This window comes from Rattus norvegicus, chromosome 1, assembly GCF_021556685.1.
Source record: "Rattus norvegicus strain SHRSP/BbbUtx chromosome 1, alternate assembly SHRSP_T2T, whole genome shotgun sequence".
Taxonomy (NCBI): domain Eukaryota; kingdom Metazoa; phylum Chordata; class Mammalia; order Rodentia; family Muridae; genus Rattus; species Rattus norvegicus.
This window is the reverse complement of record NC_141534.1, coordinates 168,382,675-168,401,308: the sequence shown is the minus strand read 5'-3', so window position 1 is coordinate 168,401,308 and position 18,634 is coordinate 168,382,675. Positions and strand designations below refer to the sequence as shown.

The window sequence follows — 18,634 nt, the reverse complement described above, 5'->3', positions numbered from 1 at the left end:
AAGGACAATGACCTAGCATGGAGAAAGGACAGAAAGCCAAGCCACGTACTTGGAGCAAACAGCCTTGGGTTGCTTTCAAGGAATGGGCTACCCAAGCAGAAAAGAGTGAGTGTCTTTGGAGTGTGCAAGTCAGGAGCTGGACAGAGCAAAGCCACAGGATGGCTCTGACATCCAAGATTTGGAGAGGAAACCTTGTAGAGTAGGGTGGGAAGACGGGGCAGCCATTGAGGAACTCCTTGGTTGTGTGGGTAAAGACTCAAGTACAGGAGACATCATCACAGGGCTGTGTTTGAGCCACATTATCAACCCTGTCCCGTGAGGGAATCAAAACTGCAGGGTGAACCCAGGGGTTAGAGAGAGGAGGCTATCTATGAGGGCTTCCTAGCAGAGGCAAGCTACCCAGAAACCTTTCCCCATCTCTGCTTCCTGACACAAGGACCACACTCCTGGGGTGACATTAGAGACCCTACAAACACTGGCCCCTTTGGCCCTGCCTGCCCCTTTCCTTTCTGGCTCCTAGCATGGTTCTTTCTATACCTTGACTACACTGAGATGTCCATACCCTCCTGTCTTTTCATGTTGTGTCTTCCACTCCTTGCCTGGGAGCATCCTTCAGGGCCCAGCGAAACTTCTCTTCTTCAGAATCTTTTCCACGTGGCCCTGTGACACTGTGTGGTCTCAGTTTCCGTCCCTGTCTCTTTCATATCGAGCATACTTTGAGTGTGAAGACTGTGACAGTGTGTCTAATGACCAGGTCATGGGTACTAAGCAGGCTCCAGGGAGGCTCTGTTGATGAACAAATGAATGAAGTAATGAATGAGTAAGTGAGCGAAGGAGCCAAGGGGTTATATTTTAAAGGCCCAGGCAGCAGAAGGCAGGGAAATGCAGGGCTGGCAGCAGTATAGCTGAGAATGAGACTCCAGTCCATTAAGACGGAGAGGAGCACTGATGGGAGTACATCCCCCCCATCACCATTTGGCTTGATCCCAGACAAGCCATCAGCAGTCTCTGGGGACAAGAGCCGGAGTGGGAAGCAGGAAAAGTAGCAGGAGCTGCTTGGTGGGTAGGGGGAGCATTGCAAAGAACATGGGCAGCTAACGCCCAGTGAGCTGACCCACAGCAGCCCAGGAGCCCAAAGGAGAGGACAGGTCTGCTGCTGAGGACTAGGCTAAGGATAAGCCTGCCCTAGTCTGGCAGTCAGGGGAGGCTAGCAAAAGGTAACTCTGCCACTATGCACCTCAGCTAGGATCTCTCTCCTCTCTCCTCTCTTCTCTCTTCTCTCTCTCTCTCTCTCTCTCTCTCTCTCTCTCTCTCTCTCTCTCTCTCTCTCTCTGCCTGAAGATACACTGCAGAAAGTTCTACTCTATCTGCCCCTTGCCGACACGTCCGACTTGGTCCCATACCTCATTGCCCCTTGACCTGGTCTGTCCCCTACTCTCCTTTTCTGGGCCCAGCTCTCTGAGCAACCTTGACAGTGTCACTGAAGCAGGTTTCTAACGCAAACATAATCCCATCCTTCCTCTGCCCAAATATTCATATCCCTCTCCTGCAGAAAACTCTCCAAGATTCCCCTGGGACCTCCATACAAAGCCCAAGGGATCTGGAGTTCAAAGTTCTGCAAGGTGTGGCTCCTGCCCAGCCAGCAGCTGTTTCCTACCACACATCTCTACAGCCCCCTGCCCCCCTGCTCTTCCGCCCATTCCCACCTCACAGCTTCTGTGTAAGCCATTCCCAGGATGCACCACCTGTTAGCTTGTGCTGCTCTTTATTGCTTCGTTATTCTTGAGCTATTTTGTGTCTGTGCAGCTTAGGGGCCCCAGAGGACAGGGGTATTATTGCCTATTTCTTTCTGCATCTCTCCACAGGGTATAGAATGAATTGTCCTGGGCTCACAGAGGTGGTCACACATTCAGCCACCTCTTCCCTCCCTGGGCAGGCCAAAGTGTCCCAACTGTGTATTCAACCACAAAAGAAAAGAAACCCACACACATAAATGGGCACCAATAGGCACACGCATGTACATTGGTTACACAAAGACCAAGACGTACACACATTCTCACACCAGCCCCATGATCATACTCCCACACCAGAACACTTAGGAGAACACACAGATCCACCTACACATACATAAAAGGGAGTTATTCGAGCACTGATAACACACAACTGTGAATGCACACCCAAGCAAGCACAAACCATGCATACTGCGTCGCTGTGACAGGGCACACACATTAGCATGCAGGGCAGTATGCAAGTGACCTGGCATGCATGCCTCCTCCTACGCACGGCAGCCTGCACTCACTCAGACACGGGCAGTAGCCTCCCACAACCACACACTGATCCTCACAAACCCATGCAGTCTGCTTCACATCCAACCCCAGGGACCGCAGAACTCTCAAGAGCTCTACACCCATGATGTCCCTTATATTCCACAGGTGCATGTATGCACGCACTCGTGCATGCACGTGCACGTGCGCGCGCGCACACACACACACACCACCACCACCACCACCACCACCACCACCACCACCATCATCACCTGCTTGCCACCTTGGAACTTCTTACAGTGGCTCCTTCATCCACACATGCAGCTCCTGAACAAAGCTGGCACCCCGTGGCTCTCACTACACTATCCTGGGATGGATGCTTTGAGATGAAAGTTGCACAAAGTAATATCCCAATCCCTTAATACCTGATTCCATGGAATGTTTGCCCCTGACACTCTCTTGTTCCGGCATCACTCTCACTTACATGTGTATCCTTATTCTCTTATACACACACCCTATACCCCTCCACACACACTCCTGGCAAAGATTGTCCTTCTCCAGGGTGCTGAACCACCCCTCTCAGCCACCAGAGCTCCTAGAAACTCCTTGGCCAAACTCCTCACCCCACCCTAAGGATAGTTCAGGCTTCTCACCACCCATCCCCCAGCCATGAGCCCTTCTTTAGGACCCCAGCTTCATCACCTCCTGGATGGATGCCAGGCACCCCTCCCCTACACAGAGACCCCGTAACTAGGTTGCTGTCCTGCAGCTGTCCCCAGCAGGATCAAACCTCCCATGTGACTGAGCTTCATGTCAACCCCAATTCCTCGAGGGACTCACTCCCCGGACCTTGTCTGTGGTATCTCTAGCTGCTGCTTATCCAGCCCCCAGACCCCCTTGCTAGTACTCACGGCTCAGCCGGTCGCGCTGCCGGGTACTGCTGGCTCCTGCAGAGGATGGAGTGGCCGCATGCCTGCCCCATCACTCCTCATCATCTGCCTCCCCGGCCAGACTAAGGTGGCACCTCGCCCTGTCCCCCCTTGCTCCCACTGCTCGGAGTTCTGGCTGGGGCACTCCCAGCAGGCATAGGAACCAAGAGCTATGGCTGTTCTTGACTCTGGCTGTACTCAACACCCGATCCAGCTCTGCTGCCTCCTGGGCTGCTCCGCCTGCCTCTCCGGCTGCTACTGCCTCTGCTGCTAGGCTGGCTCTGGGAGGAGGCTCGAGCAAGTCTGATAATGCAGAAGGGGGAGGGAGCGTGGAGGAGGAGGAACAGAGAGAGGCCCAGACAGAGAGGGAGAGGAGGGAGGAGGGAAAAGACACACAGAGGTAGAGACTGAGAGATACACAGGCACGGAGAGAAGCACAGGAAGAGAGATAGCTGCACCTCAGAGAGAAATACAGAGACCAGAAAGGGGTGCAGAAACACAGCTGTGAGAGCAGGGATGGAGCTGGGGGCCCCACCACAAAGTAGTCCCTCAGGGTGGGGACACACCATTGTCTGCTGAATCTGGGACGGCAAAGCCTCGTGCAGAACTAGCTGTCATCCCTTCTAGGCACTCTGGCTGTCTTTGTGTCATGTCCTAGGGTGCATACCAGTGTGAGCTGTCTGTCACATAGCAGACCAGCCTTGTCACAGAGCCTACCTTCGGTGACTGTTTCCCAGGGCCACTGTGGGAGCTGATGCCTGAACTACTAGGAGTTGTGGGTACCCGGGCTACAGCCCGCCCCTCCCCCACCTCCAGTGGCCACAGGTTCTAGGCATGGGGAAGGTCTACCGCCTTGATATCCTGTCCCCATGGAGGGCTCTTCAGGACAAGGCTTGAACCTAACAGAACTGGAGCATTTAGCAAAGGAACAGGTAGGCAGTTGTCTCAGTAGACAATTATTGTGTGTGGGAGAGAAAGTGCCACACCATGAAACAGGCGTGGTAGTGGGTGGGAGACAGTTAGGGTAAGGAAATAGAGTTCTGATTCCACCATTGATTTATTCATACTTTTGCCAACACCTACCATTGGGCAGCCCCATCAGCTATGACTCAAACTGTTTCTAGCCCCTGTGCCCACCCTGACCCAAGCAGGAAGTTGGCAATATTTCTAGAGGAGGTTCTAAGTTGTGTCTTTAAAGGCAGAAGGGAGAGCTAATGCAAGGAGATGCTATGGTGAGTCTCACAGGTGACCTCATCTCTCCAAGTCATGGAGAGAGTGCCACCACCACCACCACCACCACCACCCACACAGATACACACACTGGGCTCCAGGCAGAGAAGCCCCTGAGACTTAATGGAAACCTGACACAAGCTGAAGGGCATGATGAACAGGAATGAGCCAGTTTGTGCAGGCAGCCTATCCAAGCAGAGTATTATAGACACAGTAGGCCTCTAGCCTCAGATAAGACAGGCTTTGTGGGAGCCTTTGCTTCCCGTTTGGAACCCCAAAGACAGACCTGCAAATCACAGAAAGCTCTGAGGGAAATGCTTCTCACTCAGAGGAAACATAGGCCAGGCTGGTTCAAAGCCAATGGAGTCATTTCAGGAACTGGTGTCTTTTTACTTAGTAGTCTCACACCTCTGTCTGGGACCTCCCTGCTCCAGGCCTGTGAGCCGAGAAGATGTTCCCCAAGGTCCTAGACCATGGCTGTTTCTCACGGCTACTCCTTGGACCCAGAATCTGCTCATGGACCTGAGAGCTGGTCAGTGGACCTGGGCCAGAAGAGTTCAAATGAGTGTGCCTCCTGGCTGTGGGTGTTTGAGGCCTTGACTGGTCCCCTTTCTGCTCTCCCATTCAGAAATGGTAGTGGTGGCTTCCTGCTCAGAAATCTCCTGGGAACAAAGTAGTATGCTCTCCTCCTTATCCAAATGCTAGCCCACACCGTACAATTTCCCCGAAGCAGGACCTGCAGGAACAAGGTCAAGGTCCAGAACAATGAAGACGAAGTGGGCTCCAGGGCTCAGATGGGATTTAAATTCTAGCTCTGCCACATGCCTAAGGAATTCATTTCACCTCTTTGAACTACAATTTCACTCTCTCTCCTGAAAGACAAGGTTACAGATTCAAAACATAAAGAGTTGTAAAATTTGGGAGAACAACTCTAAATTTCCCAGTAAACAGTTCCCTATCTCACGGAGGAAGCAGTTGAATGGATAGAACCCAAGATGTAATAGTCCCACGTGCTGAGACAGGGGCTCCCCCAGGACAGTATCTGGATGGGGGAGATGCGGAAAGGGGTGAGGTGTTGCAATAGTCCAAGACTCTCCTCGTCACCAATCTTCCCTCAATCGCTGAGATCTTCCGCTTGGCTGCAGACTCCGCCCAACCAAGACCCCGCCCAAGGATGCTCTCCAGGGTACTGAGCCAAGCCTGCCGCGTTCTAAGGCCCCTGCCCTCCGCATGAGGGTCAGCAGTCATCTATTGTTTTTGTTTTTTTCTAACTGGGTCGCGGTAGAAGCCAGTGGGAGGAGGAAGGGTGCTCATGGAAATGAGGGTGGCTGCCGAAAGCGATGAGAGAGTATCATCTTTCTGGGGCCTCCACGGTGCCACTCCTTGCCTCTGGAGGAATGCAAGATGCTGGGTTCCAGCTATCTCCTCTTCAGCGCCAGCCTGCGCCTCCTCTGCGCTGCTGCTTCCCTCCTACCTTCCAGACGGCCCCTCCTCCGTCTCCCTCCTGGGCGCATCCCATCTTTGCCTCCACAGTGTGGATGCTTCTAACAAAATTCCCCATTCTCTTTGCCCCACTGGGCAGAGATCCTTCTCTCAACACACAACTCATCCGGTCCTCTCCTGGGGTGCCAAAGGCCAGTATAGTATGTCTCTGAGCATCTCCTCCGGGAACCATTGGCCAGAAACCCGAATAGTGAAGATCCAGCGTGACTGTTGCTTGTGTGTGAAGTACCAGCAAAATTTCCAATCCCTAGACTGAACTTCACAGTTTGGTCTCTCTCCTCCCCTCTGCTCCCCGAGTCCCGCATCCCCAGAAGTCAGTGGATTCTCACATCCATCCATACTTATTCACATGCCCCTGATTCCCCCTTTTATTCTGGCCCCTCCCCAGCCCCCAATTCCATTTCAACCCCTGTAGCCCACATCCATGCTGCACCTGGTGGCAGCTTCCTGACATATGTGGTCACATTGTGCTCCCCTCTAAACCATCCTCCAACCCAAATCTTCCACCCCTGACTCAGGGTCAAAGGCATGGTCCTCAGTCTGGTCCTGGTTGATCTCTCCTTATCCTCTTCTGTTACAGGTGTGTGTTGGGCGGGGGGTGGGGGAGGTCCCTATTACTTTCCAGTCCCCTTTTGTTCCTTTCTTTGTACAACATTTGTCCTCCAGGATACGGACTTCCCTTGTTTTTTATTTTTTTAATGCCCATCCCAAATCCTGGCCCACCCTTCCTGCACCATCTCACCACACAACCAACCCAGCACTCTTGGGATTCTGAACCTGGAGCTAATCTGCGTTTGGCTTTTCCTCCATACCTTGCATTTGCCCCACCTCCTTTTTCTGCCTATCTGAGTTTTTCTCATTTCATCTGCTGAACCCTGCTTTCCTGGAGGTTAGGCCTCGACTCCCAGCCCAGCCCAAGGGTGCAAGGGAAGAACGCTGATGGAGAAGTCCAGAGGAAGAAAGAAGGTGGGAAGGATGGTGCTAATCAGAGCCAAGTTCAGTCCAGGATCATGTTGCAGTGAGTCTAGTAAGGGGCTGGGGAGGGTGCTGTCCCCTACTTCCTGGGGCAAGCTGATGCTGTAATGTACAATGTCTTCTACTGGGGATGGGGAGTAATTGTCAGGCCATGGACTTCATGGGGGACTGGGACACCCTGGATGATTCTGTCTGGGGCCAGGGATGTAGAGTGAGGACCCACCCAGGGTCTTGGTAACAAGCACTCATGAGGGCAGTGGAGACACGAATTGGTAGCTCAGAGTCAACTCATACTGCCTTTCCCCCTGTGGCCAGGAAGCTGCCTCTTGTAGGTCTGATGCCCAGAGCAATGCCATTGTGGAAGCCCTGGCATGTACTCTTGGTGCCAGGCACAGGTCATATTGGGAGGGACCTCATCACACCACTAGAAACAAAGCCTTTGCTTTGACAAGGGCATGGAAAGTCACTGCGGTTTCTAGAACAGCTTTAGGGTGGAACATCTCAGGAAGGTGCCTTTGTCAGTCCAGAATCCACAGATGACGAGACACAGGTCGGTTTCAAGTTTGAAGAGCAGTCAGCTTCCTATGAGGGGCGAGGCTGGTGACCTTAGGTGGGGGTAGTAATCTCCAATTGCCATTGGGGAAGAAGCTTTGAGACAGATATCCAGTCAGAGGGGAGCCAAAAGCTACTGTGTTCTCCAACCTAGAATCCAGTGGCCCTGCTTCCTCCCCAGTGCCATGGGTAGAGCTAAGTAGATGTGGCTCAGAGGAAGACTGAGGCTGAGCTGGGAAAAGGCAGATGAGGGGGGCCAACCTGGAGTGTAGCTGGACCCCTGGGTGCCTCTACTAGAGGCTGATCTCATGGAACATAAGAGGTCAAGGCCAGAAAGTCCAACTCCTTGTTACACAGATGGGCAAACAGGCCAGGGATATACCCAGGACCAAAGGATGTAAAGGGTGGAATTGGACCGCAGAATAGAGACTCCTGGCCATCGTGTCCCAAATCACTCTCTCCTCTTCATACTCTCTGCCTCTCCTCTAGTAAGGACAGGGCTCAGCAAAGGAGGCTGTGGATACAGCTTAACACTTGGACCCCCTCCCCCGACGAGGATGTAGCATTTTGCTAGGGTGGATCAGAGCAGAGGCGATCCCTGCGAGTTCCTCTTCTAGGAAAGGTTTTGCTGTCCTCATCTCCCTTCAATCCAGCACCAGGACCCTCCTTTCCCGGAGTCCCCCGACCTCCTACTCCGTCCTGCTCTACCTCTTCTGTGCAACTCCCCACACCTGCGGGGGGAGGGAGGGGGTGTGACTCAGTGGAATAAAGGCAGCTGTTATATTTGAATGATTACATAAGCCAGGAGGAAGGCAGCTGCAACGTGACCGCACAGAGGCCAGGAGACAAGTCAAACCTGGGTTGGAAGGCAGGGGTCTCCTCCTGGACTCTGTGCACTCTAGTCTACGGCAGACAACTTTTACAGGACCAGAAATGAATCACTGTAGGGCTGCAAAGTCTTCCCTAGGTCTAGGCACTTAAGGAAGGGTTTACCCCACCACACCACACCCACCAAAACTACACACCCTAAGGTCAGATCCTGATGAAGCTGCAGAAGCTGTCAGAGAGCCCTCTCCCTCGAGGAAGACACCAATGAGAAAGGAGCACCTGGCAGGACAGGTACCTTGTCTGTTCTGTCCTTGCTAGGCCACTTCCTGGCCACTCGGGGTCTCCCAGGGTGAAGTGAGAGAACACATGAAGCCTTGGCACAGCAGGTATTCCATATTCTCGCTGGCAAGGCAAGGGGCTGGTTGGGGGTTTCACGGGGAGCCCAAACCTACATTAAACTGACTTCTCTGCCCTGAGTAAATTGACATGTGTGGCAGATCACCAAGTCAAGAGTGAGGACAGGAGGGGCTATGGGACCCTGGGCGAGCCCCTGAGCAGTGTTGGTGTTTGCAGTATCCTCCCTGCAGTGTCCAGGGAGCATCAGAGCCTTCAAGCCCTGCAGCCTGCAGTGCAGTGCGCCAAGGAGGGGTAGGACTAGAACAGGATGCAGGAGGATGTGGTGACCAGCACTGGGCACCAGCACAAGGCCCACCTCCATCAGGCCTACCGGGCTCCTCCTATGCAACCCCCACAAACCCTGGAGGAGGAAGGCTGTGCCCACCCAGACTGTGTTGCCATGACGCTCGCTGGTCTCCATGGTGCCAGGCACACAGCCCTCCCCTCATCAAGAGAAGGGCTGAAGGTGACAGGGGCTGAGGAGATGCGGGTTCCTGGCACCCCCTCCTCATCTGTCCCTCTGCCTGGATCCTTGGAGTTCCTCAACTTGAACCTCCAGGAGACAAAGCAGAGAAGTCAAAAGACTTCGGAGTCAAAAGAGTGACAAAGAGGGGACTTATACAGAGAAGACAGACAAGATTGCCGGGGAGTGGCAGAGGGGGAAGGGAGGGCGGGATGGCAAGAGGGAGGGCACACTCAAGTCACCAGGCAGAGTGCCTCCCAGCTGATAAGGGGTGGGAGGTACAGTCCTTAGGCCCAGCTCTTTGGTCCGTGGGTGGTGGTGGGCGGACAGAACAGAGGAGGAGGTGGGGGAGGAGCAGCAGCAGGAGGGAGAACAATTTTCCTAGAGAGCTCTTTGTGTGTGGGTGTTCCTCCTCCACGTGCGTGTGCGTGTGTGTGTGTGTGTGTGTGTGTGTGTGTGTGCCCTGCACTTGAGTTATGGCAGTGCAAGCTGAGGTGTGCAGGCACGTGTGTGCGGAGCATGAGTGTGTGCATGTGGCCTATGTGCGTCTGTGTCACTGTGTCTCCAGGGTGATAAATACAGCAGTAAGAGCTGTAACCAGGGCAGAGAAAGTGTGGAAATTTCCACAGGCTGAAAGTAGCATAGAAGAGGGGATGGGTCAGGGCCAGTGAGCTCTTCATGGCTAGCTGAGTACAAATCCTCCCCATGTTTTCATAGAACGTGGGCATTGGGAAGAATAATCCAAAGGCATTTCCTTGACAGGAGAGGCAGGGAGATTGACTCTGACCAGCGCTCGCTTGCTCTCCCTCTCTCTGTCTCTCTCCCTCCCTCCTTCCCTCCCCCCCCCGTATGTGCACACATGCCCATATGCGCATGCACACTCGTGCATGCATGTGCTTGTGCATGCATGTGTGTCAATGAGACAGAAACAGTCACACAGTCCCAGAGTAGGATCTGGGTCATTCAGGTCACTAAGTAGCTAAGTGGTAGAAAAGATGCTGCTTTCTGGTAGGGACAAGGTGCCCATTAGACAGGGATGTGGTCATGTCTCTTGAGTAGCCAGTATAGCTAAGACCTGACAGCCAGGATGTGGAGGCGAGGCCCTAGGGTGTCTGATGCCGAGAATGTGAGGCACTGGGTTTGCATGGGTGCTAGGTTCCAGCTACAACAGGTCCTTACTGCAGGCTACGTGCATTTGTCTGGGCTCAAGGCCATTCCCTCTCTTGGATAGGCCTCTCCTCAGCATCCTCTACCCTCCTGTCTTCTGGACTTGAGCTCTTCATGAACCCTCTTCGATCAGCATCCTCTCTCCTCAAGGGTTTCCTTCTCCCCACACCACTTACATCTGCCCCACACGTTCAGCAAAGCTCTGCACACGGTGGGTATTCAACAAGTGCTTGCTGAATGAGACCTGAACACAGTAAGTATTCAATAAGAGCTGGCTGAACCTCTCGAGCTCTCCTTCTGGATGTCACAAAGATGTCCCTGCAGATAATATCTGGTAAGACTAGCAAGGGACACTGCTCGCACTTCACACTTACCTGCTCACTCAGTGTTCCCAGGAGTCTATTGGGAGGCAGCTCAGCTCCAAAGGACAGAGAGAACACAGATCAGAGACCTAAGCAACTGTCAAAGGCACTATAAAGGATATCTGCCTACACCCATGCTTTCCAAAACAGAACTGTGGGCAGGCAGCCATGAGAGCGAGGGGGCAGGGAAGAAGTTCCGTGTCCCCCCCAGCCCCAGGGTTAGCACAGTTGTGGCAGGTCCAGCTCTTCCCCCACCTGCCTCACTACTGCCTGTGTGCCCGCCCGGGGGCTCTGGAGCCAAGGGTTCCTCAGTCCTCATTGCTGGATATCATGCAGACCAGGAGGGTTGAACAGAAGCCAGAGGACAGAAAGGCAGATACCCCAGCCCTCTTCTGCCCCGTATCCTTCCCTGCCTACTTTCCCCCCAGCACTCCACCTACAATGCCCTCAGTGCCCAGGGTGTGCCCTACTTCAGCCTTCTCTCTCAGAGTTCCCTCCCTGTTCTCCTCCCCAACATCCCATGCGATCCCCAACCATACTCCTCCAGGAAGTCCTTCCTCCTCCAGGAAATCCTTCCTCCTTCAGGCTCCCTACCCACAAACTGTAGGCTACTCCCACCCCAAGCAACCTCAAGTACCAAGTGCACCCCTCCCTTCTGGCATTGGCTCCAGTTTTAGGAAGCCTTGAGACAGCAGAGCCCTCTGTCCTGGTCCCTCAACACTGTAGTCACAGGTATCTTTGAAGAAGTTTGAGTCTCAATCCTGCAGGGATATGACCTCACCCCAAGGGAAAGCATTCATTCTACTGTGTCGAAGACAGTGCCGGCTAGCGTTCTCTTTTCGGGGAACACTCACAAGAGAAAGCAGTGCTGAGAGCATGAGAAGAGCTGAGGAGACTCTAATATCAGCCAGGGAAAGCAGAGAGCAGAGGTTCGGGCTTAGGTATACATTCAGTAGGTACTGGGCAAAGGGCTCCGCTCATGTGCCCAGGAGACCAAACCAAAGCACCTCTACTGTGCTGTCTTATCACACATCACTAGTCCCTGGCCAGAGGCAGGGCTGTGTGGTCCAGCTGGCAGCGGAACAAGGCCAGAGCCAGGAACATCACTTGGGGAGGGTGGGGGGTGGGAGGGAAGATGGGTTGGAGAGTAGGGAGGGTTAGGAGGCGTTACACAGACCCGGCTCAAAATTAGCAACTATGAGTGGTCCATGACTGCTCCCTAGTGGCCAAATGCAGCCCCATTCCTAAACCAAGGTAATGACAGTGCCAGCCCAGCAGAGGGCACCTCCAGTTGCACCTTCTTCCTTGGTCTCTGGGGTTGGTGGACAGTAGATCAAAGTCAGGGAGGAATTCTAAGCAGATCTTGGGCACATAAGCACTCGAGCCATGCCCTGCCTAGAGGACATGGTGATTTGGCTTGGAGCAGCTCTCTGAAGTGATGGAGACTTTAGGCCAGCTTGTACAACAGGCTCAAGGATTCTGTGCGGTGTCCTGGCAAACACCCCACCCCTTCCTGAGAAATGAGGCAAGGGACACACGTCCATGTGTTCAAGGCCCCACAGCATCCAGGTTCCCATTGAGGGGGATCACAGACAGCACAGGTGGCCCAGCCTTGTCCAGCTCTGCTCAGCAACTTCCGAGGCCTGGGACAGAACACCAGCAAGTCTATTCACCAGGCCTTTGAGATAGGGTGGTAATGAGACTCCAGAGAAGGCAGAAGGCTCGGCACTTTCCCAGAAGCCTCCAGTCTGTCTTTGAATAGCTGGTGACCTCTGCAGATCAGCACTTCCCTCTGAAGGCGATGCCCTGTGATGTGAGAGGCAGGCTCCATTCTGGAAACATGGTGCCCAGGGTGAAGGCCCCCTTCACAGTCCACCAAAGCTTGTGGCATGCACTGTGGCCTTGTGTCTCCAGCAGGGGCTGTGAGCAACTGTGCCGGGTCACTAACACTGATCTAGGCCCCAGCTCAGATGGTTGTAGGGACCAGGGCTCAGACTAGCTAGGGTCTGCCTTATCCTGAATCAGGAATTCCACAGCCTGGCTGTACAGGGCTAGGACAGTGGAGGGCAAACAGCTCAGTAAACGTGCAGAGGGTGGGACTCAGGCTTTCGGCTTCAAAGTACCAGACCCACCTCTGAGCTTCACAACCAACTGCACCCTGAGCCTGGGACACCAGTCCCCCCCAAACAATCTCAGGTCTCAACACCATAGGGTAAAATATACAGATATATTTATATTATCAAAAAGTATCCAAAGTGGGGAAGGGATGGCAGACAGCCACAGCCTGGCATCCCTGCCAGCACACACCAGAAGAGGGCTGACATCCTCAAGTCCAGATTTCATCCTGTAGAAGCTCCCCATGAGCTCCCTTGTAGACCCCCTAGGAGTTCTTTCAGAGTATCACCTTTTCCTGTTCAGGGGCCTGTGGGAATCGGGTGGGCTCCCTCCTAGTGGGGCCCCAAACCCTTGAGCCTCTCCTGCACAGCTCCTGATTTCTGTCCATCTTTCCAACCCTACTGAGAGGAGAGTGACCCTGGGTAAGCAAGCCAGGTCAAGAACATTGCATGCCTGGAGAATAAGGGCCCCTCCTGGGAAATCCCCACTGCCAGCCCATTCCTGCCCAGCCAAGGAGCCTGCGCTGCAGTCAGGATGTGGGATGTGGGTATGGCTTCCCCGTGTTTTCTGTTGGCTCACACCAAACACGCAGAGCACGGGGGAGTCTGAACAGGAAAGCTCCTGAGGGCAGAGATGGCGTCCCAAGTCAGAATGACTCCTATGCTCAGACGTGACGGAGGAGCTGTAGGGAGCACAGAAACCCATAGCCTATCAGTGCTTTGTGGTAATAAAAGGGAACAGCTAGCAATGAAGTGGATACAGAAATATCAGCAGTCGGGATTCCCAGGCCCAGACAGAGGGGGCCCCAGAAACATAGTAAAGGGACTAGACAGGCTCTGAGAGACATTAGTGAAGTGCAGGCAGGCATCCAGCCAGGTCCCACCCAGCCTTGCCCACGGGGACCAGAGACACTTACGGAAAGGGGGTCGGCAGTGAAGGCTGCCACGCTCCGGCGCATCTCATTCTCACTGCCGCGTAGAGGGATCAGTGATACACTGCCCATCCGGACCTCAGGCACTGCCCGGGACACTCGAGAGGGCTCTGAGGGCCACACCAGGCCATCGTGCTACGGAACAACCAGGAAAGGAGTGCTAGGGTCTGGGCCACACCTCAGCTTGCAGGCTCAAGTTCCACCCGCCCCTTCTCAGAAAAATCTCCAGATAGGATCTGAGCTGACGCCTTCAGCTTTGATCGAAGCTGATAGGAGAAGCGGCTGCTTGCAGATGACCATATCCCAGCACAGCCCAGCCAACTAGATTACTCAAGATCCGCAAACCTCCCTCAGAATGCAGCATCAAGAAAATGAAAGACACTGGGCCTCCTCTTCCCAGCAACCAAGAACTACAGAATCCATCCTGTTTCCATCTAGGCCTTGATCACTAGGAAGCTCAGAGTAAAAAGAATATAACACCAGGAACTCAGCCCAGAGCCCTGACAGTTTTGACTCCCTTCTCCCTACACAGTTCTGAACTCTGCTGAACATCTGTTCTAACTCATCTGTTTCATGTCTAACTAGACTCTGGCCTTGTTCTGGCTCCAGGGCAGTCAACCCAGCCACCACAGCTTGACTTCTCCATGGGTTTGCCCCTTCAGGCTCTTTTCCCTGGACACAGGTGCTGAGAGAGCTGAGAGATCTCCTTTAGGCTCAATCCTACACACAGCTCAAACTCAATTGAAACTCAAGGTCTAGTTCAGCTTCTTGACCATGGTCTCAAGGTTCTTACAATCCTGCTCCTGACCCATGCCAATCTCTGGCACTGCTGGCTTCTCCCCTTGCAAGTGGTGAATGTAGTGGTTTGAATGAGAATGACATACATAGGCTCATATATTTGAATACTTGGTTCCTAGGAACTGTTTGGGAAGGATTAGGAGGTATGGCCTTGTTGGAGGAGGTGTGCCACTAGGGGATGAGGCTTTTAAGTTTCAAAAGCCCTTGTCATTTCCAGTTCTCCCCCCACCCCCACTTCTCCTTCCCCTCTCCCTTCCCTTCCCCCTCCTTCTCCCCCTCCCCCTCTCTCCCTCCCTCCTTCCCACTTGTGGATGAGGTCTCAGCTACTCCTCCAGTACCATGGCTGCCTGACTGCTTCCACGGTCCCCATCATGATGATCATGGACTCTAACCCTGTTGAACCATGAACCCCAAATCAAATGCTTCTTTCATAAGCAGCCTTCCTTCTCTTTTCACACTGAGGTCTATGGATATGCTGTTTCCTCTGCCTGGAAGCCACTCCTCTCTAGGTGAATGTCCCTGTGTCCAGAGACCTAATTCCTATGACATCCTTTCTCTGCTGCTGTCCCGCTCTCCATGGTGGAGCCTCTGGATGAACGCCCTGAAGCTGGTACCTGTACAGAGAGGAAGGTGGCAAACCACTCTCGAAGTTCCATTTGTGTGTCACAGCAGAGGTACCTGCAGAAGGTACAGGGTGGGTTGCTGCTGAGGGCCTTGGAGAGAGAGCATTCTGCCTCCCTGTCTCCTCATAGGCCATAGAGCTAGGCACAGAGGGGAGCCCCAGTCCTGCCCGTCTCCCTCAGCCCAGGCCTTAGAATGGGGCCCTGGCTTACCACTGCTGCTTCTCATGCTTTTCTGTCTCATGTACCACCGTGAAGCCCCAGCTGCAGGGAGAGCCAGAGAAGGTGTCACTTGGAACTCGCCAAGACTTGTGGGATAGACCCCAGAAGCCTGGGCAGAGCAGAGCCAAAGCTTCCCCCAGTGCAGTGCACTAAAGCCAGTGTCCTTCTCTCCCCCCACCCCAACGCTGGGCCTGAGCTGGGGATGGTATGTGTGTCTAGCATGCCCAAGATACTGAGTTCTATCCTCACCACTGAAAAACAAAAGACCATCCGAACGTGTTGATGTCTGCCCAAGCCCACCCAAGAACCAGAGTCAGCCTGGTGCACAGCAGATGAGAATCAGAAAATCAAGTCACATGACTGCAGTGCCTAACAGCCACAGTGGCGTGCGTTGCTTTTCGACTTGCTCAAACATATACGCGGGGGCTGGAGACACTGCTCAATAAGAGTGCAAGCATGAGGATCTGAGTTCAAATCCCGAGCAACTGCATAAAAAGCTGGGCATGAGTGTGGGTGCCTGTGACCCCAGCGTTGGGGAGCAGAGACTGGGAGGTGGACCCCAAAACACAGTGATCAGACACTCTAGCTTAAACAGCTTCAGTGACACCCTGTCTCAAGAGAATAAGGCAGAGAGTGACAGAGGAAGACTTCCCAAATCCTGCTCTGGTTTCCACACGAGCATACAGAGGTCTATGCACCCAGACGCTCACTGGCATGCACCACACATACAGAAGGCACACTCACCCCTCCAAATCATCAACTCACTCTCTGTTACATGAGGAGACACTGAGCCCTGAGCCCTACTACAGAACCCCAAACTCAGGAGGCTCAGGGGTTACCTGAAAAACTGCACTTCTATGTCATGCCTCGGTGATGCTACTGGGCAAGAGGACCCTGACTAGAAAACCACTACACTATTCCTATAAAGCTCCGAACTCCAGCTGGGCCTCCCTATCAGTTCTTGACCCCATCAGTTCCTGGTCATAGGCCTAGCACCTCAGTCCTGACTTACCAAGTAGGTGGCCGCAGTTTCTTCTTTACACCCAGGTAGACTTTGAGGCTCTTGACAGGCCACTCCTTCTCGGGCCGGTGACTCTGGGGGGACACTTCCGTCAGTCAGGTGGGTACAGTCAGAAGTAGCTCTTCCGCTGGCACACTGCCCTCTCCCATCCCCAACCCCTAGGCATTCTGGAACAGGGCCTCCTCCTCCAGGGAGCCCTCTCACCAAAGCCCTCCCCGCTCATTGTCCAGCCCAAGACGATGCTCTCTGCAGTAGCATCAGACAGTCAACCCCCAGTCCCCAAAGATAACACTCCGGCTGGGAGGTTGTCCACAACACATGGGGGCAGGCCCAGGCTGTGAGAGAGCCTTGAAGGTTGTCCACTAGGGTCTGCATGTGTCTCAGTCACTCGCCACTCTCCCTTCCCCTGCCTGTGGAGGCTCCAGGGTTGACTGTGTGAACAGAAGCTTGGGGACCAGCAATCATTAGCATTTCAGCCCCATCAGAAGACCGATGACTGAAGCTGAAGCTAACATGGGTGTTCTGCATGATAGGCCAGAGGGAGAAATTCCCAGTGGTCTAAGACAGGAAGCAAGAGACCCATATACCAGGGTGGGGAACCAGATTACTGACATGTTTGCCTGGCCCTCACCTCTGCATATATGGGTCTGGGCATGGAGGGAGCAGGCTGGCTCGAAGGCAGAGGGAACAAGAGCAATGGCCCTCAAAGAAGAGACTGTTTGAAGGTTAATGAACTTCCTCTAGTTCTTGGAGCCATTTGCTTAGCTTCCGTCCCTTACCAGTTACCCCTGGACCCATCAGAGGTACCAGAAAGGATGGTAGGGGAGGGAGGTGTACTTACAACTGCAACTGAGGCTCTAAAACTGAGCCATCCCTACCTTGGTCCCCACCATTGTTCCCAGCCACCCCAGGCATGGCCTCAGCAGGAGAAGAAAGGGTAATCTGTCCCAGAACTATAGGATCCTTCTGTGTCACGTCAGGGATGTGGGACAGAGAACGTGTAAAGATCTAAGGCCTAATGGATGAACGGGCCCCAATTCCTCTATAGAGAGCGCCTCACCCAACAATCACATGTCCCAAACATGGCTGCAGAATGGATGGAGGAAGACCACACACATTCACACACACACAAACACACACACATACACACACACCCTCACACTCACACACATTCACACACATATACATATACACACATACACACACATTCACATACACTCACACATGTTCACACACATATACATATACACACATACACTCATACATATTCACACACACACTCATGCATATTCACACACACACACACTCACACACATTCACACACATATACATTCACACATATACATCCACACACACATTCACATATACACACACAGTTACACACAGTCATACACATACACACATGCACACATACACACACACTCACACATATTCACACACATATACATACACACATACATTCATACATATTTACACACACACACGCATATTCACACACATACTCACATTCACAGACATATACATCCACACACACAGTCACACACACACAGTCACACAGTCACACACACACACACACACACACACACACACACACACACACACACACCAGGCTGAGGTACTGAAAGTCAGCCTACACACTAGGACACGGGGGAAGGGATGGTTGATGGAGACGCAGGATGCAGGCTGGGAGAACAGAGGCCCCTGCAAAGACAATGGGGTGGGGAAAGGGGCTGGAAGAAGTCAGGCAGAAGGTATTAGGCAGTCCCTGTGAGGGCAGGAGACCAGTGGACAGTGGAAGGGGATGGAAGCAGAAACACAAGAAGATTCTCTCTTCAGAGACTAACTCCTGTGAGAACTATGCTTTCAAGCAGCTCAGGGTTCTGGCACCAGGAAGCCCTAGGTCATGGCAAGGAATGAAATGTATGCTCAGTGCTCATGGTACCTCACGCTGGTTCCATGATTTTATTAGAATATGCCTTTCTCATGCTCCAGAGTCTTAAACAGCAAGAGGTCTTGGGATGGGGACTGAGAGGCCACAGAGCCTCCTCCGTATGAGGCTATTCTAATTTCAAATATTCTTTCCTGCGGCCCCATAAGCCAGCTGATGTCAGAATCATCAACACTTCAGTGGCCTGGAGATGACAGCTTTGCCTGTTAACATTGGACAGCTTCTCTGCTGTACCCTGGAGCTCTAACCTGACAGGACACTAGCCAGAGTGCAAACCCTAACTCACTGGCCTTCGGCCTAGTCCGCCATG

The 18,634-nt window shown here is 53.3% G+C and overlaps 2 protein-coding genes across 2 annotated transcripts in view; both read right to left on the bottom strand.

The window, feature by feature from the left end:
• Positions 1-3,476, bottom strand: part of Pde2a (phosphodiesterase 2A) — a 91,914-nt gene extending 88,438 nt beyond the window's left edge. Inside the window, 1 exon segment of the mRNA NM_001143847.2 lies at positions 3,176-3,476. Within this exon segment, the coding sequence (NP_001137319.1) occupies positions 3,176-3,246 (71 nt within the window). The 5' untranslated portion in view covers positions 3,247-3,476.
• Positions 3,477-12,877: 9,401 nt separating this feature from the next.
• Arap1 (ArfGAP with RhoGAP domain, ankyrin repeat and PH domain 1) overlaps positions 12,878-18,634 on the bottom strand; it is a 65,516-nt gene continuing 59,759 nt past the window's right edge. The window contains 5 exon segments of the mRNA NM_001427363.1: positions 12,878-13,466; positions 13,701-13,850; positions 15,128-15,191; positions 15,347-15,397; positions 16,368-16,450. Of these exon segments, the coding sequence (NP_001414292.1) occupies positions 13,449-13,466; positions 13,701-13,850; positions 15,128-15,191; positions 15,347-15,397; positions 16,368-16,450 (366 nt within the window). The 3' untranslated portion in view covers positions 12,878-13,448.